The 26852-nt window shown below is 40.3% G+C and overlaps 1 protein-coding gene across 5 annotated transcripts in view; it reads right to left on the reverse strand.

The window, feature by feature from the left end:
• tbc1d1 (TBC1 (tre-2/USP6, BUB2, cdc16) domain family, member 1) overlaps positions 1-26852 on the reverse strand; it is a 296242-nt gene that overhangs the window by 74433 nt on the left and 194957 nt on the right. For all 5 annotated transcript variants that reach the window (XM_043693132.1, XM_043693142.1, XM_043693152.1 and 2 more), the window contains 2 exons: positions 23950-24095; positions 615-800 (listed from right to left, as the gene is read on the reverse strand). In XM_043693132.1, coding sequence (XP_043549067.1) covers positions 615-800; positions 23950-24095 — 332 coding nt within the window. The remainder of the gene's footprint in view (positions 1-614; positions 801-23949; positions 24096-26852) is intronic.

Here is a 26852-nt window from a genome sequence, read left to right on the forward strand (position 1 = left end):
CGCTTCAGGCTCTCTGCCTTTATTCCTGATGAAGGGCTTTTGCCAGAAACGTCGATTTTACTGCTCCTCGGATGCTGCCTGAATTGCTGCGCTCTTCCAGCACCACTGATCCAGAATCTGGTTTCCAGCATCTGCAGTCATTGCTTTTACCTCAATTTCTTTAGTCATCCAGCCTTCCCTTTCACCCTGACAGGAATATACTTTTTCTGGATTCTTGTTATCTCATTTCTGAAGGCTTCCCATTTTGCAGCCGTCCCTTTATCTATGAACATCTGCCTCCAATCAGCATTCGAAAGTTCTTGCCTAATACCATCAAATATGGCCTTTCTCCAATTTAGAACTTCAACTTTGAGATCTGGCCTATCCTTTTCCATCACTATTTTAAAACGAATAGAATTATGGTCGCAGGCCCCAAAGTGCACCCCCACTGACAGCTCAGTCACCTGCCCTGCCTTCTTGAGAATTATTGAAACTATTTCAGCCCACCAATAAAACAGTATACTGAACTTCCCATTTCATCTTAACCTGTGATGAGCTTTCTTGGTTTCACATATAGAAATTATGTATGGCTATGGATCTAAGACAACAGGGAGTATAATCAAAGTCCCACCAACCTTGTAGTTTCTGGTTTTCTTTTTCCATTCTCAGAAGCAGTATCTGTTGAAGAATGGCCTTTCTCCATAAATCTCGCAGTTCCCTTGACGTGCGTTTCCTTTCCTCTGCAACCGCCCCTAGGTAACTATCATTACAAGTTGCTGCCAAAGATGTCCTTGCGGTAGCCTCTCCAGCATCTGAATGGTCTATGGAGACACACACTCATTAGGATCACAGTACCATCTTCTGAAAACCATATACATTGCCAGGAAAATTTAACCCACCTTCCCAATGGTTCAAAAGAAAACCAAAGAACTGCAGATGCTAGAACCAGAAACACAAAACAGAAATTGCTGGAGAAACTCAGCAGATCTGGCAGCTTCTATGGAGAGACAGCAGGTTTCAGGTCCCATAACCCTTCTTCAGAAACATTAACTCTGCTTTCTCTGCACAGTGCTGCCAGACCTGCTGAGTTTTTCCAGCAACTTCCGTTTATGTTCCCAATGGTTCAATTAGCAAACTCAGACCAGCAAGGTTTCAGGTTTGATTCTCAGTTCATCTTGTGTTAACTGACCCCAATGAGGTTGCAACAACTCATCTTCAGTTCTGATGGGACTGCACATGGAGCAAAACATTCCCAAAACAAAAATAACTTCTTTTAAGTCCAGATAAGAACCAGTACCTTGTGTGAATCTAATTATTGGATAGTGCAGAGACCTGAACCAAATTTTATGGCATTTATAACAACTGTGAAATCAGCTCGTGATTTTTAAAAAATATATCAATAATTCAAAGTTAAAATATAGAAATCAGCTGTACAGAACTTTAGCTAGGCCACATTTGGAATATTGTATTCAGTTCTGATTATCACACTACCAGAAGGATGTAGAGGCTTTGGAAAGGTTACACGAATGATTTACCAGGGTGTTGCTTGGTTTGGAGGATGCTAGCTTTGAGGAGACATTGGACAAACTTAGTTTCTCTTGAGTGTTGAAGGGTGAGGGGCAAAGTTTAATTACAAAATCTGGTCATAATTACAAAATTATGACAGGCACGGATAGAATAGTAATGGACATAGGAGTAAGTTTAAAGGACACTTAAGAGGCAAATGTTTCTCCCTACTCCCCTCTATCACACAGACAGTCGAGTAAACGCCTGAAGTGGTGGTGTAGGCAATACTATAGCAACATTTAATAGCATCTTAACAGATATATGAATAGGCAGGGAATAGAGGGATACAGACAGCGCAAAGGTAAAAAGTTTTTAAGTTTAGAAAGGCATTGTCTGTCAGAACCGCCTTGGTGAGCCAAAAGGCCTATTCCTGCACTGTACTTCGATCTTTAAATACAATGAAAGACAAGTGTAAGGAGTATACAATCTTCCAAAAAAGTAAATACATTGAGTCAATACAAACATGCACACAAATGTTCTCAATATTAACATTTTCTTATTCTCATCGTGTCTGCACATACACTGTACACATAGCCTTTATATCTGCCGGACTCTTAAATGATACACATGCAAATTGTCACTGGTAATTGATCTGGACAAAATGCCTTTCCAGGGACGATTGATCCCATATCATTTGTTGTTGCTCTACTCGACGAAAACATGAACAAAACTAGATTTAATTTCCACTCAGTTGATCAACCAATCTCTTAATTGGCAGGTCTCAGCTCAAACAGTAGGTGGCAATTCAATTAGCTTCAATATCCCCAGAGGAAAAACTTGCCATCCTCTAAATGCTGTTAAGTGACCATGAGGTGACTCCCTACAGTGGTAACCTTTAGCATCAAATAACTGTGATCACATATTAAACATCATCAGACATTGGAGCAGACTTACGCCATGCAGTCTAACGATTCCGTTGTGCCATTCGATCATGGCTGATATGTTTCTCAACCCCATTCTCCTGCCTTTTCCCCAGAATCCTTGAGTCCCTTACTAATCAGGAACCTATCTCTGTCTTCAGTACACTCAATGGCTTGGACTCCGCAGCTTTCTGCAGCAGAGTTCCACAGATTCACCACTCTCTGGCTGAAATAAATCCTCATCGCAGTTCTACAGGGTTGTCCCTTCACTCTGAGGCTCTGCACTTGGGTCCTAGTTTCTTCTACTCATGGAAACTCCTTCTCCAAGTCCACTCCATCCAGGCTTCTGTGTTCTGTAAGTTTCAATCGGATATTTCATCATCCTTCTAAACTCCATCGAGTACAGACTTAGAGTCTTCAACCGCTCCTCATATGACAAGCCCTTCATCCCTGGGATCATTCTTGTAAACTTCCTCTAGAGCCCGTCCAACACTTGCACATCTTTCCTTAGGTACAGGATCCAAAACTGCTCACAATATTCCAAAAGCGGTCTGACCAGAGCTTTTTACATCCTCATAATGCTAACATTGCATTTGTCTTCCTAACCAGTAACTAAACCATTAACCTTAAGAGAATCCTGAACTCCAGACTCCTAAGTCCCTTTGTACTTTAGGCTTTCAAAGCCATTCTCCTTTTAGAAAATAGTGCATAATTTCATTCTTTCCTATATTGTATTTCATCTGCCATTTCTTTGCCCACTATTCTAGCCTGTCCATGTCCTTCTGCAGCCTCCCCACATCCTCCATTCTACCCATCCCTCCACTTACCTTTGTGTCATCTGCCACATTTGCTACAATGCCCTCAGTGCCTTTGTCCAGATTGTTAACATATAACATGAATAGTTGTGTTCACAACACTGAGCCCTGCCAAATTCCACTAGCCACCAGCTGCCATTCTGAAAAAGACCTTATTACCTCTGCTCTCTACCAGTCAGCCAATCTTCTATCCATGCCAGTACATTGTCCCTAATACGTGGGCTCTTATTTTGCAGCCTTCTGTGGCAGCACCTTGTCAAAGGCCTTTTGGAAACCCAAATAGATCCCATCCACTGACTTGCCTTTGTCTGAATTGGTTCTTACCCCCTCAAAAAATTCAAGTTGATTTGTCAGGCATTGGCTAACAACAGGGCTGCTGAGGGCAGTCAGTATCACGGGAATAAACCCAAGAAATATTCGGCAACTTCAGGGGAAAGAGAAAATGGGAGCCCATTCAGAGAGTAATTTGGTTAGCAGAGTAAGAGCCCATTCGGCCGATTATTGTGCCAGTTCTTTGAAAGCTAATCAATTAGCAACTTCCCTGCTCTTTCCACAGGATACTGCAAGGTCTTCCTGTTCAAGGAATACGTCAAATTCTCTTGTGAAAGTGACGACTGAATTACCTTTTGGAACAGAAGAACGTAAGAAATAGGAGTAGGACACCTGGCCTCAAGCCTATTCTGCCATTCGTTAAGATCATGGCTGATCTTTTCATGGACTCAGCTTCACTTACAAATCCGCCCATCATAATTTCTTTATTCTTTGAAAATCTGTGTGTTAAAAACATTCAACAAGGTAGCCTCAACTGCTTCACTGGGCAGGGAATTCCACAGATTTACAACCTCTTGGGTGAAGAAGTTCTTCCTCAACTCAGTCCTAAATCTGCTCCCCCTTATTTTAAAGGCTATGCTCCCTCGTTCTAGTTACACCTGCCAGAGGAAACAATCTCCCTGCTTCTATCTTACCTATTCGCTTCATAATTTTATATGCTGTAATGAGTATTGTCACAGTCTACTCAACTCCTCCTCATAAACTAATCCTCTCAACTCTGGAATTAACAAAGTGAATTCCTCTGCATCCCTCCAGTGCCAGTAAGGAGACTAAAACTGTCTACACTACTCCAGGTATGGTCTCTCTGGCACCCCACTTACCCCATCCTTTAGCCAATTATCTTAAATCTCTGCCTCATATTTAAATGGCACATGTATTTATCACAATATTTATTTCTGAGCAAAATGCTGAAGTCAATTACAACATTTATTTCAATTATATTATTAATAATCACATGGTAGTAGCATAGAGTCAATAGGTGAATTCAGAATGAGGGAGAGTTCTAAAGGAGAAATCACATTTCAGCAACTGGCTGGAGGTTTTTGAAGAGGTAACAACACGGCTACATGAGGGTTATGCTGTTAATGTGGCGTACGTGGACTTGAAGACATTGCCTCACAACAGACTTGTGAAGAAAGTTATAGCTCATGGCAAGAATAGAGTCGGTAAGAACATGGATATAAAACTGGCTGAGTGAGAGGAAACTGTCATAGTCAATGCATAAGTTTCAGGTTGGAGGAAGGTTTGTTGTGGAGTTCCCAGGAATCAGGATTGAGGGATCGGATGATGATTTGGGTAAAAGTAGTATATATGGGGAAAATGCAGGAAATTGGTATTAGGTATCAGGACTGATGGACGCACAATGGGCTATACTGGAACAGTTCTATAAATTTAGGTAAGCTATTTTGCATATTATAGTTTGCATGTGAATGATTTGATGGTTAAAAAAATCAAAAGATTTCATTTTCAATTTTAAACAAAGGACGCCACAGTGTACGCTTCACCCGACACATTGTCAAAGAATGATAGTTCACGCAGCTATAAATCACTGCTTTCCACATTATCAGGTGAAACTGCAGGAGTTGCTCACAATCCATCAAGTCACTCCCTCACAGTAATAATCACCTACATTGTTTTATCGTCTTTGAAATGACGCATCAATGTACAAAGTCCAATGCGAAGAATAAAGTTATATTATACTGAAGGTATCAAGGAAGGAATTTAAAAGAAACAATATGAACAGTATTACCTCACTGTAAAACAGTCACCCCTTTGTGAGTGGTTAGCCTGTAACATGATCCAGTCAGGGTATTTTGAGATACTATGAAACTATTGTCAGACTAGTCACACTACCTCATTTTCCACATTCAGATGCATCATACAACCTGTCTGCTCATTTTTGCTGATTCAATGCTGAACATTAATTTGTAGGTCAGATGCACAGAAAAATACACTAGCAATTTTTCATATCACAGAATCACAGACGCTTACAGGAAGAATGCCAGACTTGCTTCTACACAGTTGACAATAGTGCCATCTGTAGGAGACAGGACAGGCAAAATCCAAACCCAACAATATCTCATTATGTGGCAAGCTTATTTACAACTGATTATATTCTGGACCTCGTGGCTCAGAATTCTCCCAATATTAGTAACACTGATAATGTTTGGCAATATATTATACTTAAAATGTAATACATTGGTGGTGTCCTATGAACTAGATTGTGGTTGAGCTTTAATGCAGATCCCAAAAATTTTAAAAATTCTCAGGAGACAATTTTTGGCAACGCATTCTCATTTAACTGTTTTTCGATTATTGAAATCATAAAAAGCATCTCAAACAGGCTCACTCAAATGACTACATTAAAAGGTGCATGACTTATTAATTGTACTTGAGTTGACCAAGAATCAAGAAATAGCAAGAAGTACAATCTTGAACAAAGACTGGTTTGAGTCAATTTGTCTACAGGTAAAACTTCCCCAGTTCACATATTTTGAAAAGAGTTTTGACAAAATACTGTCTGATGGAGTAGTCATTAAAATTGAAGCTCAGGAGATTAAATCGAAAGTGACAACGTGGCTAACCATGTTGGCCAGTGTACAGAAAGCAGAAAGTAGTGATGAACCCTTATTCTTCAGGTTTGAGTGAAGTACTAATGTTCCCCAGGGTTTAGTATTAGGACCGCTCTTCCTTTTGAGTTGCATAAATTATTTAGAATGATTTTTAAAGGATTCTTAGCCAAAACCACAAGTGTGAAGGCAATACTCTTATTTTGTAAGAGAAAGAGAAAGTATGTACTCATACAATTTTGTTCCAAGTTAAAAATCACAACACCAGGTTATAGTCCAACTGGTTTAATTGGAAGCACAAATCAATTTTATTCCATACATTGTAAACATTAATAAGGTGTGCTGCAAAATGACTTTCCATTTGAGAAAATGGCAAGTCACAGCACAGGCAATTATATTATTCGAATTGCCAAACATAATGATGGGCATACTTGCAAGCTGGCAAAATTGATGGGGTGCAGTATGTGTCGCATTTAACCAAAAGGCTAGTTAAAACTGATTTATAATTGCACATTCTAAAATGTTTTCAAAAGATAGGTCAAGATAACAGGCCTATTTAAACATTTCCCGTGTAACACTGTTTAATTTGTAAAGTTTCACACCTGCTTAAAATGGCCTAAATGAAATGCGAAGGAAAACAATAATGCAAATGGTAATTTTAACAATATGCAAAGACACCAATAGCTAAAAACAAAAGAACTTCACATTATATTGGGAGGTTCTGTGAAATTGCAACTAGCAAATGAAAGGGTTAACACCCACAGAAAACACAGCCCTCTCTGCTGCCTTGCACGCCCTTGAACCACAACCTAATGCAGCATTTGGTTTATACCTCAAGAAATATTTCAATTTTAAAACAATGGCAAGGGGAGAAAATTTCTAAATATTGTTGCATAAAAGTTTTAGGGAAACAAACTACCAGAGTTTCTTCACTGACCATTCAGATAAACCCATTCAGACAGTGGTGCATATCTGGCAGTGGTGCATATCTGAATAATTAACTGTCGACCAATCAGAAAAATCCAAATTCTACTAACTTGTCTCTGTTCTGAAATAGTTAATATGGCTGGCAGGAGGCAATAACACAAATGAATAAACAAAAGAAATTAACAAAATTTTATCTAATTTAGTTACATGCAACCCATTTCATGTGTTATATTATTAAACCACTGAACCATTGTGGTGAATGATAAGGGTATGGTCTTGGCTTCCTTCATGTTTCAGTGGGTGGGGTAGGAGAGAAAAATAACATTTTATACAAAAATAAACTTGCACAAAAGCTTTATTTTTATTCTGAATTAACATGTTACTTTAACTATCTTTTCCCAGTTGTTAAATGATAATTTCTATGAAATGATATGCAGCAGTTGCTTTTCCATTGTGTGCTGCCTTTGATACAAGATACAATTAGCCATCTGAATCAGCGAAGAGTGTGGAAACAGGCCCTTCAGCTCAACAAGTCCACACCGACCCTCCTTCTGACTAATTGCACCTAACACGATGAACAATTTCCCATGGCCAATTCACCTAACCTGCACATCTTTGGACTGTGGGAGGAAACCAGAGCACCCGGAGGAAACCCACGCAGACACGGGGAGAATGTGCAAACTCCACACAGAGAGTCACCCGAGGCTGGAATCAAACCTGGGTCCCTGGCACTGTGAGGCAGCAGTACTAACCACTGAGCCACTGTGCCGGTCGTTAATTTAGCAGTTTTCTGACAGAACTTGGGAGAATACAGAAGGATCCCAAAATGCAAGCTGTGTGTTGTACAATAAGGCCTATCGAGAGACTGATGGAACTTGCAATGATCCAAAGCTTTTTAAACTACAAGTGTCGAAGGACCCAGGCAGAAATCATTACTGAAGCCTTATTTACCAATTCCTAGGTTGACTACAGTCAAATTATTGAATTTATTTTAGCTGTCTTACGTGTATTAGACAAGCCAGTGACTGTCACAATCTGATTGTAGAATAGTAACCACATTCATGAGATTAACAACTTGAATTTATTTCGCACTTTTAACTTGAAAATCATCCCTCAGTCCTTCAAATAATGAAACGATAGACATTACGCCAAAGAATATGTTGCTTGGAAAGTCAGCCCAAAGCTTGGTTAAAAGGCTGGGTTTGAAGGAGTGGAAAAAGGTGGGAGCAGAGTGAAGGGGCACAGGGAATGGTTTGAGAGCTGAGTGGCTAAAGAGCAGCTTGCTGATTGACAAGCTCTAATGATGGTGGTAAAATGATGGGGAGCATGCTCAAGGCAGGATTGGAGATCCACCTTTCACGTGGAAGAGCTCATGGGTTGCAGGGTCTGGAGAATGTCACAAGGAGAGGGAACAATCAGGGCATTGAAGCAACAATAGGAGCATTGGTGAGGGAGGATGGGGAAATATACAAGTTATAAACAGTATTAAGTCTATAAAATCTTACAGCATAAGTATCAAGGTTGCTGTAAGATAATTTCATCAATTATCTTAACACTGGTGAATTGAAATAGAGCTTTTCCTGATCTTCATATTTTGGACAATTCAGCTATTTGCTTAAGGTGACACAAGTTACACACAGAAGACCACTTGGCTCCTCATGCTTGCTATAAGATTCAATAAAGATTATGGCTGATCTAATTTTTGCCTCAACCTTACAATCCTGCCTTCTTCCTGATACTCTGACTCCCTTGTCAGTCAAGAATCTATCTCTGCCTAAAAAAATGTTCAAGAACTTTGACTCCACTGTTCTGATTCCAAAGTGTCACAAACCTCTGGAGAAATGCATCCCCATCTTCGATTAAAATGGAACACTCCTCATTTCTAAATTGTGTCCCTTCATTTTAGTTTCTCTTACTAGGCAAAATATCCTTTCAGCATTTACACTTTCAAGTCTCCTTAGGATTTGGCGTGTTTCAAAAGGATCATCTCATTCTTCAACTCCCAACGCCCAGCCTGTCCAACTTTACCTCATAAAACAAACCCTTACCACAATCGAGTAAGATTTCTTCTGCTTTCAAACCATCGTTTCTTTAAAAAGGAGACCAATGCTTCCAAAGTACTTCACGAGCACCAAGCCCCATGTAACAGAAACAATACATGACTACTTGATATTCCATTTCCATTGCACTAAATGACCCTTTCTCTACTGTTTGTATCCACTTGCAATAATTGTATACCATTTTATGTGGGGACTGATTGCTTACACCAATTATAAGTGACTACACTTGTCCTGGGTATGGGAGGAATGTAAATTTGACATTGTCATTTAAGAAACGGGACAAAGGATAACCCAGGAAACTACAGACCTATCAGTTTGATATCAACAGTGGGGAAAACTGACGGAGGCCATAATAAGGGAAAAGATAAATGTATACTTTGGGAAGTTAATACTAGATAGTCAACATGGCTTTGTCCAGGGCAGGTCATGTTAGTAAATTTAATTGAGTTCTTTGGCAAAGTGACAAGGACAGGAGATGAGGTGGCGCTGTGGATGTTGTATATTTGGACTTCCAGAAAGCATTGATACGATGTCACATGGCATGTTGGTTAGCAAATTAGAAATGTTTGTGTTTGATGGGACCTTGGCAGCATGGATTAGATGTTAACGAAAAGACAGGAAACAAAGGCTACATATTGATGGGCAATTCTCAAACTGGAAACAAGTTAGAAGTGGTGTTCCCCAAGGATCGGTGTTGGGACCCTTGCTTTTTTTGTTCTATGTGAACAATTTGGAGATGGGTGTTGATGGAAAAAGTCTCTAAATTTGCAACTGATACTAAGCTAGGGAGAATAGTGAGTTGTGAAGATGATACTAAGTGACTTAAGAGGGACATTGACAAATTGGCCAAATGGCAGACATCTGGCAAGTGAAACTCAATGCAGAAAAATGAGAGGCCATGCATTTTGGCAACAGACGATACAGGATCAATGGTGTAGCTTTGAGGGGGAATACTGGAACAGAGGGACCTCAGGGTTCACATACACAAGTCTTGAATGTGACCAGGCAAGTTGAAATATTTGTTAAGAAGGATTATAGAACCCCTGGATTTATAAATAGATGCATAGGACATAAAAGCAAGGGAGTGATTATGCACCTTTACAAACCATTGGTCAGACCATATTTCAGTTCAATCATGGGCACCTTATTCCAGGAAAAATGGTAAAGCCTGGACAGAGTTCAAAGAAGATTTACCATAATGATAGCAAGAACGAGGTATTTTAGATGCTAGGAAAGACTAGAAAAATTTAGCTTATTGCCTTGGAGCGATCAAATTAAGAGAGATGACCTTATTGACGTGTTCAAAATTGCGAACAGTTCTAATATTGCAATATGAAGGAAGTCTGTTTTTTGCATGACAATCTGTGGATCCATAAATGTCTTTGACACTTAGTCAAAGATAATATGGTTTCATTGATAATAGCAAGTTCAACTTACATTCAAGATCATCAGAATAAGCTAGCTGCATCAACAGGTCAGAGAAACAAACTTTAAAAGCACTTCCTTCATAAGACAAAAAAACATACACATGCAGATTTGCTGGCACACAGATTCATTAGATTCTGCCTACAGTGCAGGCATTAAATCAGTCATCTGACTGAGCAACAGATAATTTCTGATAGCAAGGTTAAGTAAGTAGATGTCTAAGAGGAGGAAAAGTGCAAACAGAGTAACTGGTAATGTAGGCAAGCCTTTTCTCAACTTATATCCAACCTATTTATTTAGTCACAATTCATGAGGGTGGAGTGCACACTACAAACCACAGAACAAACTGAGCTGAATGTAAGTAAACAGGATAGAAATAGCTAGTTCAAGGAACACGTTTTGAATTGTTTAATCTAGGCCTTTTCACCTCCACATTCCACAGCCTGCCCTTTAGACTACAGTCTCCTCTTCAAACAATGATCCCGAAGTGATGCTTTCATGTTCGGCATTTAACATGAAAACAAACAAAATCTGTAACAAAGATCATACAGTGCAGAGCACAGCAACTATAACGAACCAAAATTTGGAAAACTACAAAATTATCTTTTGATATATTTTTCTTTGCAAAGCATTTGTCGCTTAAATGCGAGAATTAGTTTTCTTATGGCCTTTTGTCAATGATCAATTTTTATTTCAACATGCATCATTTTCAAGCAAGCTAGTAAAAGAAATGTTGAAACTAATGGGAAACTGACTGACGCAAGAATATTCTCTCATGTATTTTGTGGACTGCCAGGAGACTCAAAACACAACTGAAGATAGACAAATATCTAGGTGTGAAATATATTATCACAATTTTCAAACAACCAAAGAACTGCCAATGCTGGAAATAAAGAAAAACAGAAATTGCTTGAAAAACTCAGGTCTGGCAGCATCTGCAGACAGAAAGCAGAGTTAACACTTTGAAATGTTAACTGATTTCTATCCACAGGTGCTGTTAGATCTGCTGAACTTTTCCAGCAATTTCTGTTTTTTTTTGTTTTCGATCACAATTATCAATTTATTCATAAACCCCTTGCACTAAATACTCAAAATTTAAGTAAAGGATAACAAATTATACAAGAACACTAATTGCAATTTTTGAGTGAGGTGTGAAAATGATCCCAATGATCGCTATATTAATAATTGAAGTCATCCCAGCAAGACAAGTAGTACCCTTTGTTGGCGCAGGCAGCAGTTGTGAAAAAAAACAAATACTGAACTCTCACTTATTCACCAGATATTCCAGTGGGAAGAGACTCCATTAAACTAGCACTTCCTAATTCCTATTCATGAAGTTTAAAAAAAAGTAAACATGCGTGTCAGTTTTCTTAGAAATAAAGCAATTTGATAAATTTTATTATGTGATATGATTACAGAGTGCACAAGACTGGCCTTTCTATGGAGGAGATGCTGGAGTAAGTTAAACAGGCAGAGAGCTAGTTTTGTAGCTGTAATGCTTTTCCTTTCCTTCACAGACAGGCAGGAGGCTAGAAGAACACAGCAAGCCAGGCAGCATCAGGAGATGGAGAAGTCAACATTTCAGGCATAACCCTTCTTCAGGAACCCTTATTCCTTTCCTGCAAGCCATGTGTTTTACTGTTATAAAATCTGGAGAAACTATCGGTTATCCAATTTATTTCCCCTTTCCTCCACTAAGTTTTAAGAGTTTACATTAAAAATGGTTGATCGCTATTTAACTTTGGGGGCATCATAGCTGCACCAAATCAGTCCGGAACTCTCATCCACACAAGCGCACGTTTAAGCAAGATCAGAAAAAATACTCATTAGCAACACAAAATCAACTCTAACAACCTTTTTCTCTATCTAAACCAGGAGTGCTGGGACCAACTAAAGAGCTGTATTTGGGCTAGGAAATAATTCAGCATAGACTGGAATAGAATCAGACACATCTTGCATAGGTTTAGGTGACACTGAATGCTGCACTTACAGGTGATTTTCATATGCAGCTGTATGATTTTCAAAGTAGTCAACATAATATGGTTAAAAAGAAAACATTCTCTTGTATATCTGAATCGCAAGATTAAAATCATTGTAACATGCACAAAATGTATGTCAAAACAAGCAGAGATTCTGAGTAGCATGACAAAGCCTTGATAGTGGAGAGATTAGAATGGGCACGAGCACGTGGAATTTTTAATCTTTCACCCAGCTCAAATTTGCACTAATCCTTCCTCAGAACAACAACAAAAACAACAGGAAAAACATCCTCCCAGGTCCACTTTGGTTATAACCTGTAAAACGAGATCTCTGCAGATTCATTCATGGCTGGACTTTCTTTTGAAACTTGAATTGTAAATTCCTGCCAACACTGTAGTGACATTGTTTTACTACAAACAGAAAGACAGCCAAATCCAAGTTCCAGGAAAGCTGTCTAATACATGCCAAGTCTTCACTCAATATATCTCACGACTTTGAATACATACGGCGTGCCAGCTTTGTTAACTCTCTAACTACCAATCCTCCTCTACCTTAATAGACAAAAAGGGTTGAGACAAGAAAAGACTAACTGCTCCATGTGCCCTACAGTAGAAGCATTCCCTAACCACCTGAAGCTATGTAAACTCCTGGTAAAGGCAAATAATCGCATTAAAAATAAAGACTATAAAAGGAAAAAGAAACTATGGAATTTTTTTCCTTCAAGTCCTTTAGGCAACCAAAACTAGCTCAGAAGATCAACTTGACTCTGCTTTTCATTAGGCAGTACGGTACTCCATGTACAAGATGACCTCTTCTGCAAATGGTATAAACTAAACCTCTCTCACAAAGGAATATTGTGAATTGGGATTCACTACAGAAAGGACAAGGTTTTAATACACCTGTTTTCTGGGTAAAAATGACTGGGGTGCTCAATTCAGTTATGCCCTTGCAAAATTGGTGCTTGTATTCCATGGAGCTCTCTAAACTATACATCCATCTTTTAAAAAAAAATCCCTTTGAACAGACTTAGATTTTTCAATATTTCTCAATTGCCTCTGGATGTATGGTTTTCACAAAAGTACATACACCCACATCCTAGCTTCTTACTGATGTGTTTGAACAAAATCAATTTTGTAGCCAGCATCTGTTCCTTTTCCAAATCCTCAGTATCTCCTGCTATGACAGTCCCAAAACTGGTCACAGTAGGTGGATTGTTCCTGACTTACCCAAAGCTTTTAGGAAGAGCAGGCTGGGAAACCTAACTGGGTTAGGGGATAAAAACTCCATTTCCTGACGTAGGGTTAAAGCTTCACTATTAAATTTTCAGAACCTTTCAGGACTCTGGCACACCTATTTTCTACTCCTTAATATACCATGAATACTTTTTAACATCCCGGCCTGCTGGACAATGATCATTATGTAACCTTGATAGCTCAAAACTAGAAGCACGTATGTTCACAAACTTGACAATATGTCAGTCTCAGTGTTTGTTTGTTCCCAATCCCAGAGATAGGGAGCCATTCAAAATGGCTGCGATGCTCATCTGCACATGCTCTGTGGCACCCATTTGGCCATCATGCCAAACACAGCCCTTGATATACATTCAACATGGTTCTCACACTGGTTAGCAAAAGAGAGGGAGTTTAAACTAAGAAAAATGCTGCCTATCTAGCAAAAAAAGTTAAATAATAAAGTTTAGACTGTGTTGCCCATAACCTGCAATGCTGAATGCTTCTTGTGTCAAATGTTCAAATTTGTCAGTTCCCCAAACTTAATTTATGATTATGTGCTGATATTACAGACCTCTCACTCAGTAGTAAATCTGTGATCCTCTGCAAGAATAGAGTTCAGAACACTCTTATTTTGAATGTGCACAAGTCAGATGCAGTGCTCCACTTAGTGCTGGGTTGGCCAAAAACTCAGCTACTACTGAAAAGAGATGTGTACCTGGCAGGGTAGGCACCCCCCTCCAAGTTCCAGTGAAGCACAAACCTCTTTGGTGAATTGGTTCCTTCCTTCAGAAGCTGATGCTTCTTTGCCAAAATGCTTATTGTTTGGGGTGAAACCTTGCATCCATGAGAAGTTTCAAGTTAGATGCAGTCTTGATTGTTGTTGTTGTTGTTAAATATGTTACAACGTTAAGATTGAAACTTGATGGCTAACAAGTCTGCAGCCAGACCAATGGAGAGGACATTTGCAATCTTCCTCAACCACACCCCCCATCCTCACTAAAAATCAAGGGCATTCCATCAGCTCTGCTTCAGCCACTGGGGTAGCGCTGTGTACAGCATTGGGACAGGTCAAGGCACCACATGCAGTACAGGAGGGTAAACGATTCAGTTTGTAAGCATCGTTGGCTAATGTTATGGAAAGGTTACGTTTTATTAGTAGCTTTTATTTTGGATTTTTTTTGCAACTAGGGCATAATAAATGGATTAAACCAATTGGAATTTATACGACATGCTGGGATAAGATTCAGTAGAAACCAAGTCGGATGAGACAGTCATTCCTGAGCAAAGGAGTCATGGATAGTTTGCTCCAATATACTCTTGGTGGTTGTAAGGCTCTCACTGTAGGTGCATTGGCTATACATTGCGCAGTGGTGCTGGGATGTGATTGGTTAGGCACAGAATGGTCAGCCCTTGTCATCTCACTATAGGCCATGAGTTCTCCATGGAGAGTCAAAGATGGCAGGTACATCGGCCTGATGGAGAATGAGTGCAGCTTGTTTGCTGCCAGGAACGTGGGCATTCACCAAGAGAATCATTTAAGCATGAACTCACACCAGTTGCAGATCAATAGAAGCCCTTGCTGTTGACACAGAAGATAGGAGCAGGAGTAGGCCATTCAGCCCCTCGAGCCTGGTTCACCATTCAATATGATTGTGGCTGATTATTTAATCAATACCCTAATCCGGCCCTCCCCTTACAAAAAGCTATACCCACCTCCTCCTTGAAAACATTGTTTTGGCCTAACCTACTTCCTACGGTATTGAATTCCACATCCCTCTGTCAATGTGTGGGTCACAGGCATGGGCGGGCACCAGTTTGCACACTGTGAATCCTGCCAATCTGGAAAAAAACGATGTTTTGTTCTCCCTGAATGGTTGGAGAAGTTCCCTCCCATTCCATATGGGAGCTCTGTAACCTTCGGGATAAAACAACGATTGTGACTCTGACATTGCTAGTGATTTAAAGCATTACTGATTTAGAAATACACTGCCACAGTGATCTTGCAGGGTGCCCACACCGTGTTACATGGCTGTCAGCTGGGTGGTACAGGATGGTAAAGGTCCAGTATCACAAGCGCGGTGTAGTGCAGTCACCTCAGAATTCCACTGGCTCAGGCTGAGACAGAAGAAGTGCTTTCTGAAGGCCCTTGGGTGGTGGTGGTGGCGGAGGGGAGGGTTGTCCTTTTAATTGAGCGTTTTCCTACTTTTCCCTCTGTGTTCTGCTTCTCCTCTCTCCCTGCTGCCCAGGGTATCTTGCTGTCAGCCTGGGAGGGACATTGCTGAAGTAGACTGCCCTCTGACATGCCCTGTCGGTTCCTCGGACATCCTCATCACAAATAGACCACCATTTGCTGGTGACCCTGAATGGTTTGCAAAATTCCTCCAACCAACACAATATTATGCACTGACTAACTCTGCAATCACAAGAACATGTCAAAAGCACCTCGCTTACAGCTTAGCACCAGTGAGGACCACGTATATATTTCAAGGACCAGGTGCTAAAGAACAAAGAAAAACAAAGAAAATTTACAGCCCAGGAACAGGCCCTTCGGCCCTCCAAGCCTGTGCTGATCCAAATCCACTGTCTAAACCTATTGCCCAATTCCTAAGGATCTGTATCCCTCTGCTCCCCACCTAATCATGCATCTGTCCAGACGCACCTTAAATGAATCTACCGTGCCTGTCTCTACCACTTCTGCTGGCAATGCATTCCAGGCACCTTCCACTCTCAGTGTAAAGCATTTTCCACGTGTATCCCCCTTCAACTTTTCTCCTCTCACCATGAACGCGTGACCTCTCGTTATTGAATCCCTCACCCTGGTAAAAAGCTTATCTGTATTCACCCTGTCGTCATGATTTTGTAGACCTCAATCAGGCCTCACCTCAATCGCCTTTTTTCTAAAGGAAACAATCCTAACCTCCTCAACCTCTCGTCATAGCTAGCACCTTCCATACCAGGCAACATCCTCATAAACCTTCTCTGCACCCTCTCCAAAGCATCAACATCCTTTTGGTAATGTGGTGACCAGAACTGTACACAGTATTCTAAATGTGGCCGAACCAAAGTCTTGTACACTTTTAACATGACCGGCCAGCTCTTATATTCAATACCCCGCCCGATGAAGGCAAGCATACCATATGCTTTTTTGACCACTCTACCCACCTGTGCAGCCACTTTCAGGGTACAATGGACCTAAACTCCCAGATCTCTCTGCTCATCAACTTTTCCCAAGTTTCTTCCGTTTACTGTATAGTTTGCTCTTGAACTAGACTTCCCAAAATGCATCACCTCACATTTGCCAGGATTGAACTCTAATCCGGGGTTGCTGGAGGCAACGGAGGGAACATATGGTGAATGGGGGTGGGGGTTGCATAACACTGAAGGCATGTTGAACCAGCCAGTGTCTCGGGGGTGGGCGGGGGGGGAGGGATGTAGGTGGGATGAGCTTATACAATGGTGTTTTAAAAGGAGTTGATGTGCCAAACCAGTAACCTCATGATCTGTGCATGCTGTACATTTTGGATAAGTGGTAAAAATAGTTACAAACACAGTACACTGTTGCAGTGCAAGAGACCATTTGACTCATCATTTATGTACCAGCAAACATTTTAAATCTAGTGCCAAATACCTGTCTTTTCCCCCATAAGCCAGAACATTTAAATAGTAACAATGTCCTCTTAAATCCCTCGAAGTCTCTTTACAGTCAGGGCATACTGCACCAAAGTGTTCCCACTAACGTGACCATCAGGCATTTGTAGTGCCAACAACAGCGATGTAATACAGCTGAGTTTTGAGGCCACTGGCTCATGCCAAGTTATTCAAGATTTAAGCAAAGTGCTCACTTAGCACATAAGACCCAGGAGAAGAAGTGGGCCATTCAGCCCATCGATTCCAATCTGTCATTGAATGAAAATCACAGAAATATTACAGCAGCAGAAGGCCATTCAACCCATTGTACCTGCACCAGTTCCATTACCCAATGCCATCTCCTGACCTTTTCTCATTTCCCTGCACCCTATTTCCATCCATATAATCATCCAGTACCCTCTACAACATTTCCTAGGTTGTGCATTCCGTATCCTAACAATTCATGTGGGAAGAACAGTCTTTTCTCAAATCACCTTTGCTTCAGTTGTACATCATCCAAGTCCTCTCGTTCTTTTCTCCTTTTACGTGCAGGAACAGCTTCTCCCTATCTTCTCTATCCAGCCCTACATGTGACTTTGAAAATCTTCTCAGCCTTCGGGTCACCAAGGAGTATGATTCCAACTTCTTCAATCTATCCTCATTCCTGGTATTCTATTTTGTAAATCCCTCTGCACCCTTTTCAATGCACACACAGCTTTCCTTTCATGTGTCACCCACAAACGTCCACGATGGTCACATGGTTGCATAATCCTTAATTCCACTTTCCTGCTTTATTACCCATAATCCTCTATTGCCTGAATGATTGGGGATCTGTCCACCTTAACCTTGAACACACTTAAGCATCCAACCTCCATGGCGCTCTGCAGTAAAGAAAAATTCCACACCCTCGGAGAAAAAAAAATCTTCCACATCTGTTTCAATGGGTGATTCCGAGTTTATGCCTCTGGACCTCGACTGTCCCACAACGAGAAACAACCTATCAACGTCCCGATATCCATACATGTCACATTTCTTAATGAGCCCTTGAAAAGGATCACCCATTGTGTGTCAGTCTAATCTATTAAGGGTTCCTTATTCTGACAAGGATGATGCAGCCTGATCCATCTTATTAATAATTTGCCCATTAACCAGCAAACAGAATTCTGCAGTTGAGCATTTATCTACAAGATGGAGCATCTTGTACAACATACTTGTATCTCTATCATTGCCTCAAAGCCCCTTTAAATCTGTCCTGGAGAATGTTTCAGTAGCTCAATGCCATTTTTAGGAACTGTTGGCTCCTAATGCAGCTAGATAATGCTACTTCCATGAGTCATAATGTTCCACTATGCTCTTCTCGAATAACATTTTTAACATTTGGAAGTTTTAGTTTCCCACAAATCCTCACATGACCAGGCTTTGACATTACTGAGAATCATTATACTTTAATCTTTCAAAATATTTTTGTTTCAGTTTGGTTTGTCTTTGCGCCTGCACAATAGCAAGTATTTTAAAACCACATTATTTACCATTAACATGTCATCGCTTATCAATACAACTAGACTCCTGGAAAAATGCAATTTATGTCAGCTCTGTCAAGGCCAAACACCAAAATCTCTCAGCCAATTAGATAATCAAAGGGAGGGGAGCAAACACAATTGGGCAGAAGCGGGGATGAAGTGCCTGGACGGTAGCTGACCAGTAAGTGTGTAGCTGAGATAGGGCAGGGTAGTCATCAAAAGGGGTGAGAATTTGAAACTTTGGGTTGGCATTCAACAGTAACCCTTCAAACAAAAGGATTTTAAGGGAATGCCTTCATAAACAGTAGTGAGAATGGGGGAGTTTGCCACATGGAATGGAAGTGTTGATACACTTGAGGGGAGACTTGCGTAGGAGGGAAAGAAAGCAGAAAAGGAAGAGCTCATTGAAGTGGATGAATGGAGGGCAAACACCAACACCAGCCAGTCAGGCCAAATAACCCATTTCTATTTCAGATTCTACATAAACATGGTCATGGTTGAGCAATTAATATGGGCCTAGACCTTGAGAGAACTCTCCTGTTTTTATGGTTTTTATCCAACCTCGAAGGAAGGAGGGTCCTTAACTTCCCATCTCATCAAAAGACAGCACCTCGACAGTTCCCACGCTGCAATCTCGGGAGTGGAGTTTGATCCTAGAAGGGTCTGACTCTGAAACAAGAGCACTCCTGCTGACTAAAGGTTGACTGCTCAGCAGCCAGTAACAGTGAGCAGGCAGATCGGAGAGGGGCAGACTGAGGCTCTTTGGCTTGTCTAAGACAAAAGGACAACTCTGAATAAATAAAGATTAGAGCAGTGCTGGAAATGCACAGCAGGTCAGGCAGCGTCGGAGGAGCAGGAAAATTGACTTTTCGGGCAAAGGCCCTTCATCGGGAATCCAGGTTTCCTGATGAAGGGCTTTTGCCCGAAACGTCGATTTTTCCTGCTCCTCGGATGCTGCCTGACCTGTTGTGCATTTCCAGCACTGCTCTAATCTTGACTCTGATCTCCAGCATCTGCAGTACCCACTTTCGCCAACTCTGAATAAATGTCTAGGAGCTGAAAGGAGGTGGAGGCGAAGGAAGGAAAAACATTAAGGCCCAGCTCCTGATTTCAACGCTAATAGGGTCATTCACATTCTCTCTCTAAAAATAACATTTCTAGTCCCACATTGCTACATCCTAGTTCACACTTTTGCTAACCCTTGTGACTGAGCAGGAAACTTACCTTTTGAAATGAGATGGGTGATTCTCACACATGCTGGTTTGCTTACTGCCTGCAGTGTGAACAACACTAACACGTTAAAGCTGTAACCTTTGCAGCCATTCGCACACTATACATTTTAGAAAAAAAGATTATAGGAGGGGAACAGAATCAACGTGTGAAGAAAAACACTGCTCCAATTCATCCTTCCATTTGATTTGCCCAAACTAAAAGCAGTGATTAACCAAGTAAGAGATGAAGATCGTCAAGTAAGTAGTTCAAGTCAAAACAGTTGCCTAAAGGGGTGAAGTTCAGTTGTAAATTTCCCAAATATGCACCGCGCCCTCCAACCACACCACACCCCCCCCACACCCCAACAGTGGAAACGCAAGTTCTGAAAACTACATTTGATTAGATTTTTTTTTAGATTACATTACAGTGTGGAAACAGGCCCTTTGGCCCAACAAGTCCACACCGACCCGCCGAAGCGCAACCCACCCATACCCCTACATTTACCCCTTACTTAACACTACGGGCAATTTAGCAAGGCCAATTCACCTGACCTGCACATCTTTAGACTGTGGGAGGAAACCGGAGCAAACCCACGCAGACACGGGGAGAACGTGCAAACTCCACACAGTCAGTCGCTTGAGGCGGGAATTGAACCCGGGTCTCCGGCGCTGTGAGGCAGCAGTGCTAATCACTGTGCCACCATGCCGCCCATCTGCTGGGGTATCTGACAGTTACAACTGAAGGTTTCCATCTGCTGGGGTATCTGACAGTTACAACTGAAGGTTTGGTTTAACAAGAAAATCAGACAAATACACAGCACAGAAAATAAATGTCCCAGCGACAAGGTCTTTCATTCAATAATTCACCTCTCAGGAGGTGAAAATGAAGCAGGTGTACTGACTTGAACCAATAGGGAAAACACTACTGCCACCAAGTGGTTACTAGGGAAATAACATGTGGAACAACTGGCTCACTTACAGGGATGAGGCTGAATTTATTGCCATTCCTTTATCCCATTATTGTGTAGTCATTTAAACACCTGGCTTTAACTCATACCCATCCGACATTAATTAGCACCTGCTCCTTCCCTAGAATATTTATTCAAAATTGTCAAAATAGAAATAAGGAGAAAATGCTGAAAAAATAAAGTCCATCAAACTTTCATCCTCTGTACACCCTAGGTCAGAGATTTTTAAATTCTCACCCTTGTTTTCAATTATCTCTATGGTGTCATCCCTCTCTATGTCTTTAATCTCTTCCAGCCTCACCAACCTTCTGTTGTACCTGCACTTAAAGTGTGGCCTCTCCTCCACTTACCATTTTAATGGCTTCATCTTGGGGTCTTCAGTTGCTGAGGCTCTAAGATTTAAGGTATTGTAGAAAACATGCCTTTTGATCAAATGTTTGGTGATTGGCCACAAATCCCATGTGACTCAGTGTTAAATATTGTTTGATCAAGGTCATGTGAAGTCTCTTGAAATATGTTACTGTACTACAAGGTGCTACGGAAGTTCAGGTTTCAGTTTCAGCATTTCAAAGGCAAATAGACATTTTATTTTCTGAGGTGTTAATGCTGCATTAGGACTGGAACAGGCTCTGAGGAAGGGTCACTCAACCTGAAATGTTAACTCGGATTTCTCCCCACAGATGCTGCCAGATCTGCTGAGCTTCTCCATCAATTTTTGTTTTTGCTTCTGATTTACAGCACCCACAGTTCTTTTGGACTTTTTTTTTAAAAAGTGAAAATCGTTGGGGATGGGAAACAGGGAAACATAGAAAACAGTGGGAAAGGTGAAGAGCCTGAAGTGCTCACTCCTATGACCATAAGATATTGGACTGGAAGGAGTCTGCTCCTCCATTCAATTAGATCATGGTTAATCTGATGGCCCTCAACTCCACTTTCCTCCATTTTCCCCATAACACTCTATTCCCTGACCAATTAAAAGTCTATCTCAGCTCTGAATATACTTAATGACCAACCTTGACAGCCCTCTGTGGTAGTGAATTCCACAGGTTCATCATGCTCAATGTGGCTAGCATCAGTCTAGTAATCACTGAATCAAAGTGACCCACTTTTAAAATAAATCCCCAAATTTTAATGGAGCATATCTAAAGAGAAAAAAAATACCAAGGACAAAACATTACACCACACGGGGAGGGGGTGATTATTTTCTTATTTATTAAATTCAAATTACATCACAGGCTGCTGTTCTCTTGATAACTTAAAGGTTGGACTTGTAGATCTTCTTAACATAGCTAAAAGGTAAGTAGCAGAAGGCAAGGGCTACCTCACTATTCACAACAGCGTAATAAAACAGAGGCCATCACCAGATTTAAGCAGATAGTAGTTCAAATGACCACAGCTTATTCAAATTGATAGATTTTAATCAGTTTCTTAAAGGAGAAAATAGAAGCAGAGAGGTGCAAAGATGCAGCGAGGGAATACCTTGGAGCTTAGATAATTAAAAGGCACAGTCACCAATGAGCCTTCTATTAAGCATATATCAAATAAAAATAAACATGCATTCTAATACTAAGTATTAGAACAGTCTCAGCATAGGTGAATAAAGAAACAAGTGATTGTTACCAAAAGTAAATAATTAAGGTTACAAAGTTTATTAAGAGAAAGTAACAGTCCAAAGCAGATTGTCCAAATGCTAGTCTGCAGCCACAATTATTTTCAACACAAACTATTGACACTGGAGTTTATTCCTGGATCTGTTATGGCTAGTTGAATTTTCTCTTTCTGGACATAGTGGTGTAGATTTGGTTTTCACTTTTAGGAACCCCTCAATTTTGATGATGAGGGTTTCTAATAGTTTTTCAACACCCTTTGATAAAAGGGGTTTTAGAGAAAGAGATAGGGCAAAAAACCATTGTTTTTGCAGTGGATTGTCTCTTATGTCTATGGCTGAAACTTATGTATTTTACACACACAAACTAAGTAGGAGACCTGTCTCTGAAAGGATCATAGACTCAGTGACTCGCATCAAGCAGCTTATATTCTGTGTTAATGCAATACGTTAATGCAGTGCTGTTGTAACTAGTGTCCTTTCTTTCCAAAAAAAACTCAAGAAATATCTATAAATATATGTCCAGCCAATATTATAAGTTAATATTTCAGATTACACATCTTCATAATATGATTACATTGGTGGCCCACAGGAATTACATATCTTGCATTGTTGTAGAGGCAAAGGAGATTGTGGTGATAGGGAGGAAAGACGCCATGGAGGGATTTGGAAACGTGGGTGAGAATTTTATAAATCAAAATGTTGATCAATTGGGAATTAACATGGAGCAGTGAGGAGAGGAATCATAGGGGAATGGCTCTTGCTACAAGTTATAGGGTGGTGAATAATCTCAAGATTAAGGAGGATCCAATATGAGAGAGTAGCCAGAAATTTGACAAGTGTAGGGGTACTGAAGGCATGAAAGAGTGTTTCAGCATATTCCAAAGTTAAACAGATTTAATTACATAGTCTTTGTATTAGTTAATCCATCCAAAGAAGGAATTCTTAAAAATATTAAATGCAGAAAACATACAGACCTAACAAAGGAATTTATAAGAATGAAAAAAGGATCCCCAAAAACATAAAAGTAACCCTCAAGAAAAAAAAAGGAAGTCACTTTAGACTGGACAAAGGCACAATTCAATCAGAAATACTAATTAAGTTTTCAAAATTTTTCAATTGCATGTATAGCCATTTTTATTTTTGCTCCATTGCCTAGTTGACAATACATTTAAAATATTTCATCCTGTAAAAATGCAACAGACACCTGTAAACTAACTTTAAATTCCAAAATGGTTTGCTGTACTGTTAAAGTATTGACCTCCTGTCTTACCTTCATGTCGGCATGGGGATTCACATCCTTTCTGTGGTGAAGCTACACGAAGGAAAATCTGCTGTCGCCAGGATTGCCGACGGCTGCGCATCAGATTCCCATGACCATTACTCCCTCTGCATGGGCTCGGACTGGATTCATAGTCACTGTAGGAAGTAAACACCCAGAAAGGCAACCATGATCCATTAAACCACTCTGTAACATTCAAAGTTAATAATTTCTCAGTTCATTTTCTTCAAATGAAGAATTAACCCAAATCAGAAATGTTTGTTAGTTGCATATTAAAGCGAGTGAATAATTGTTTTTACTTCAATAGCTGAGCCTTCTAATGAGCATATATCAAATAAAAATAAACATGTATTTTAATATTAAGTATTAGAACAGTCTCAGCATAGGTGAATAGAGAAACAAAATTAAAGATTAACCAGTGCTTTATCCATCTGTTATCATTTTGTGGAATCGGATGACCGCATTAGGGAGCTTTATGGCCTGAGAGTTAGCGTAGCATTGTTAACACCTTGAAGTAACAACCAGCATATATAGACATTAGTTCAGGCTCCTTCAGAATCAATAAAACATAAATGCTGATGTTTTAACAATTAGGCTTAGTCATAGAGTCAGAGAGATGTACAGCATGGAAACAGACCCTTTAGTCCATCCTGAAGAAGGGCTTATGCCCGAAACGTCGATTCTCCTGTTCCCTGGATGCTGCCTGACCTGCTGCGCTGTTCCAGAACACATTTTCAGCTCTGATCTCCAGCATCTGCAGACCTCACTTTCTCCTTTAGTCCATCTTGCCAACCAGATATCATAACCTAACTTAGTACCATTTGTCAGCACTTGGCCCATTTCCCTCTAAACCCTTCCTATTCATATACCCATCCCGAAGCCTTTTAAATGCTTTAAAAGACAAAACGTGATTAGTCAAGAGTGTGGTGTTAGAAAAGCACAGCAGGTTATGCTGCCTGACCTGCTGTGTTGTTCCAGCACCACACTCTCGACTCTGATCTCCAGCCCTCACTTTCTCCCACAAAGATGACTATCCTTCCACTCAAAATTGAGAAAGTTTATCAGCAATAAAGCACCGGAAATTCCACCCAGGTACAGAACCAGAAATGTACATCTGGGCATATCAAATTTCAAATGGTATCAGTTAAATATAATCTAATCTATTTAAAATCATTGCATAACGTTTTTTAAATCCCCAGGAATATGTTTTTCATTGAAAACCAAAATTACCTTCCATGCCTTATGGTGTGGAGGCAGTAATCATAACAATTCCTACAGTATTCAGCAATTTAAAACCATGATCAGGTAACTAATTTAACCCTTTATTCTCTATCATATCCTGGCTTTTGGGAACTTTACACAAGGTGAAAACTTTAATTTCTTTACAAATTTACATGATGGAAATTAACTTTATGTTTGCATTATCCACATTCCCAATGTCTGTAAATCTTTTCCTGAAACAGGAGTTGGATTGAGGTCACAGGCATGTTTGGAGGGGACAGGTTGGAGGTGGAGTTTGAATTTATTTTTAAATCACATTTGAAAAAGAGCAGGGGGAGTGAATTCCAATATTGACAATGGGATACTGTACAATGGAACATTAGTGCAGTTAATCTGATTCACAACAAAAGTCAACTAAGCTTTGTCTGGCATTAATACTTCAGGAGTTAACCTCAACACACTCAGAAATCAAGCACATGATACCAAAACCAAAACCATAGCAGAACACATGACTAAGATGCTATTCCTAATTCCTCTTCACTGGTATTCCAAATTGAAGTAGTCAAAGGAATACGGTTTACAGTCAGGCTGGCAGTAGACCAAGGGGCTTTACTATATTTGCGATAAAATGGCTGTTTGTTTTATCTCCCTAAATAATGGTACAGTTATTGAAAAAAATTCAGACTCTGATTATCTGGGATTTTAACTCTATCAACACCTCTACCCACAAAACAAGTGGTCAATCACTCCTGAAAGCAAAGGAGAGCATTTGGAATAGCCAATATTTCACTGTATATAACCATCCTGTAAAATTCATGAGAGCACTCGCGAGCAAGACATATTAAACACAATCAGGAAGGAAAGGGAAATGATGCTGACAGCTACAAGAGCGTAGTTACAAGTTGGTGAATTTTTTAAACTCAAGGAGTGGTGAACTTGTGGAATTTCCTGCTGCAGAAAGCAGTTCAGACCAAAACATGGAATGTTTTCAAAGAGTTATGTACAGCTGTTATGGCTAAAGAGACTAGACAGTATGGGGACAAAACAGGAACAGGTTTCTGAGTTAGATGATCAGCCATGGTCACACTGAATGGTGCAGCAGACTCAACTGGCTGAATGGTCTACTCCTGCTACTATTTTCTATAACATGCTCAAATAAAACTTCAGTAAATAACAGAAACACATTGATTATGAAATTGTGGCTCAAGATTAGGTTTTTAAGAGTTTTTAAAATTCCCTTTGAGATGTGGGCATCACTAGCTAGGCCAACATTTATTGCCTTGTCTCTATTTGCCCCTGAGAAGATGGCGACGACCTGACCTCTGGAACCATTGAAGTCCATGTGCTGTGGGTTGACCCACAATGCTGTTAGGGAGGAAAAGCCAGGATTCTGACCCAGCCACAGTGAAGGAATGGCAATATATTTCCAAGTCAGAATGGCGAGGGGCTTGGAGGGGAACTTGTAGTGGTGGCGTTCCTATATATCTGCTGCCCTTGCCCTTCTAGATGGAAGTGGATGTATGGCACTGAGTAAGAATTTTTGATGAAGTTAGAATAGAATAGAATCAAATTGAATCCCTACAGCATGGGAACAGGCTATTCAGCTCAACAAATCCACATTGATTCTCCAAAGAGCATCCCACCCAGACTCAACCCCCACGACACTATTCCTG

This window comes from Chiloscyllium plagiosum, chromosome 1, assembly GCF_004010195.1.
Source record: "Chiloscyllium plagiosum isolate BGI_BamShark_2017 chromosome 1, ASM401019v2, whole genome shotgun sequence".
Taxonomy (NCBI): domain Eukaryota; kingdom Metazoa; phylum Chordata; class Chondrichthyes; order Orectolobiformes; family Hemiscylliidae; genus Chiloscyllium; species Chiloscyllium plagiosum.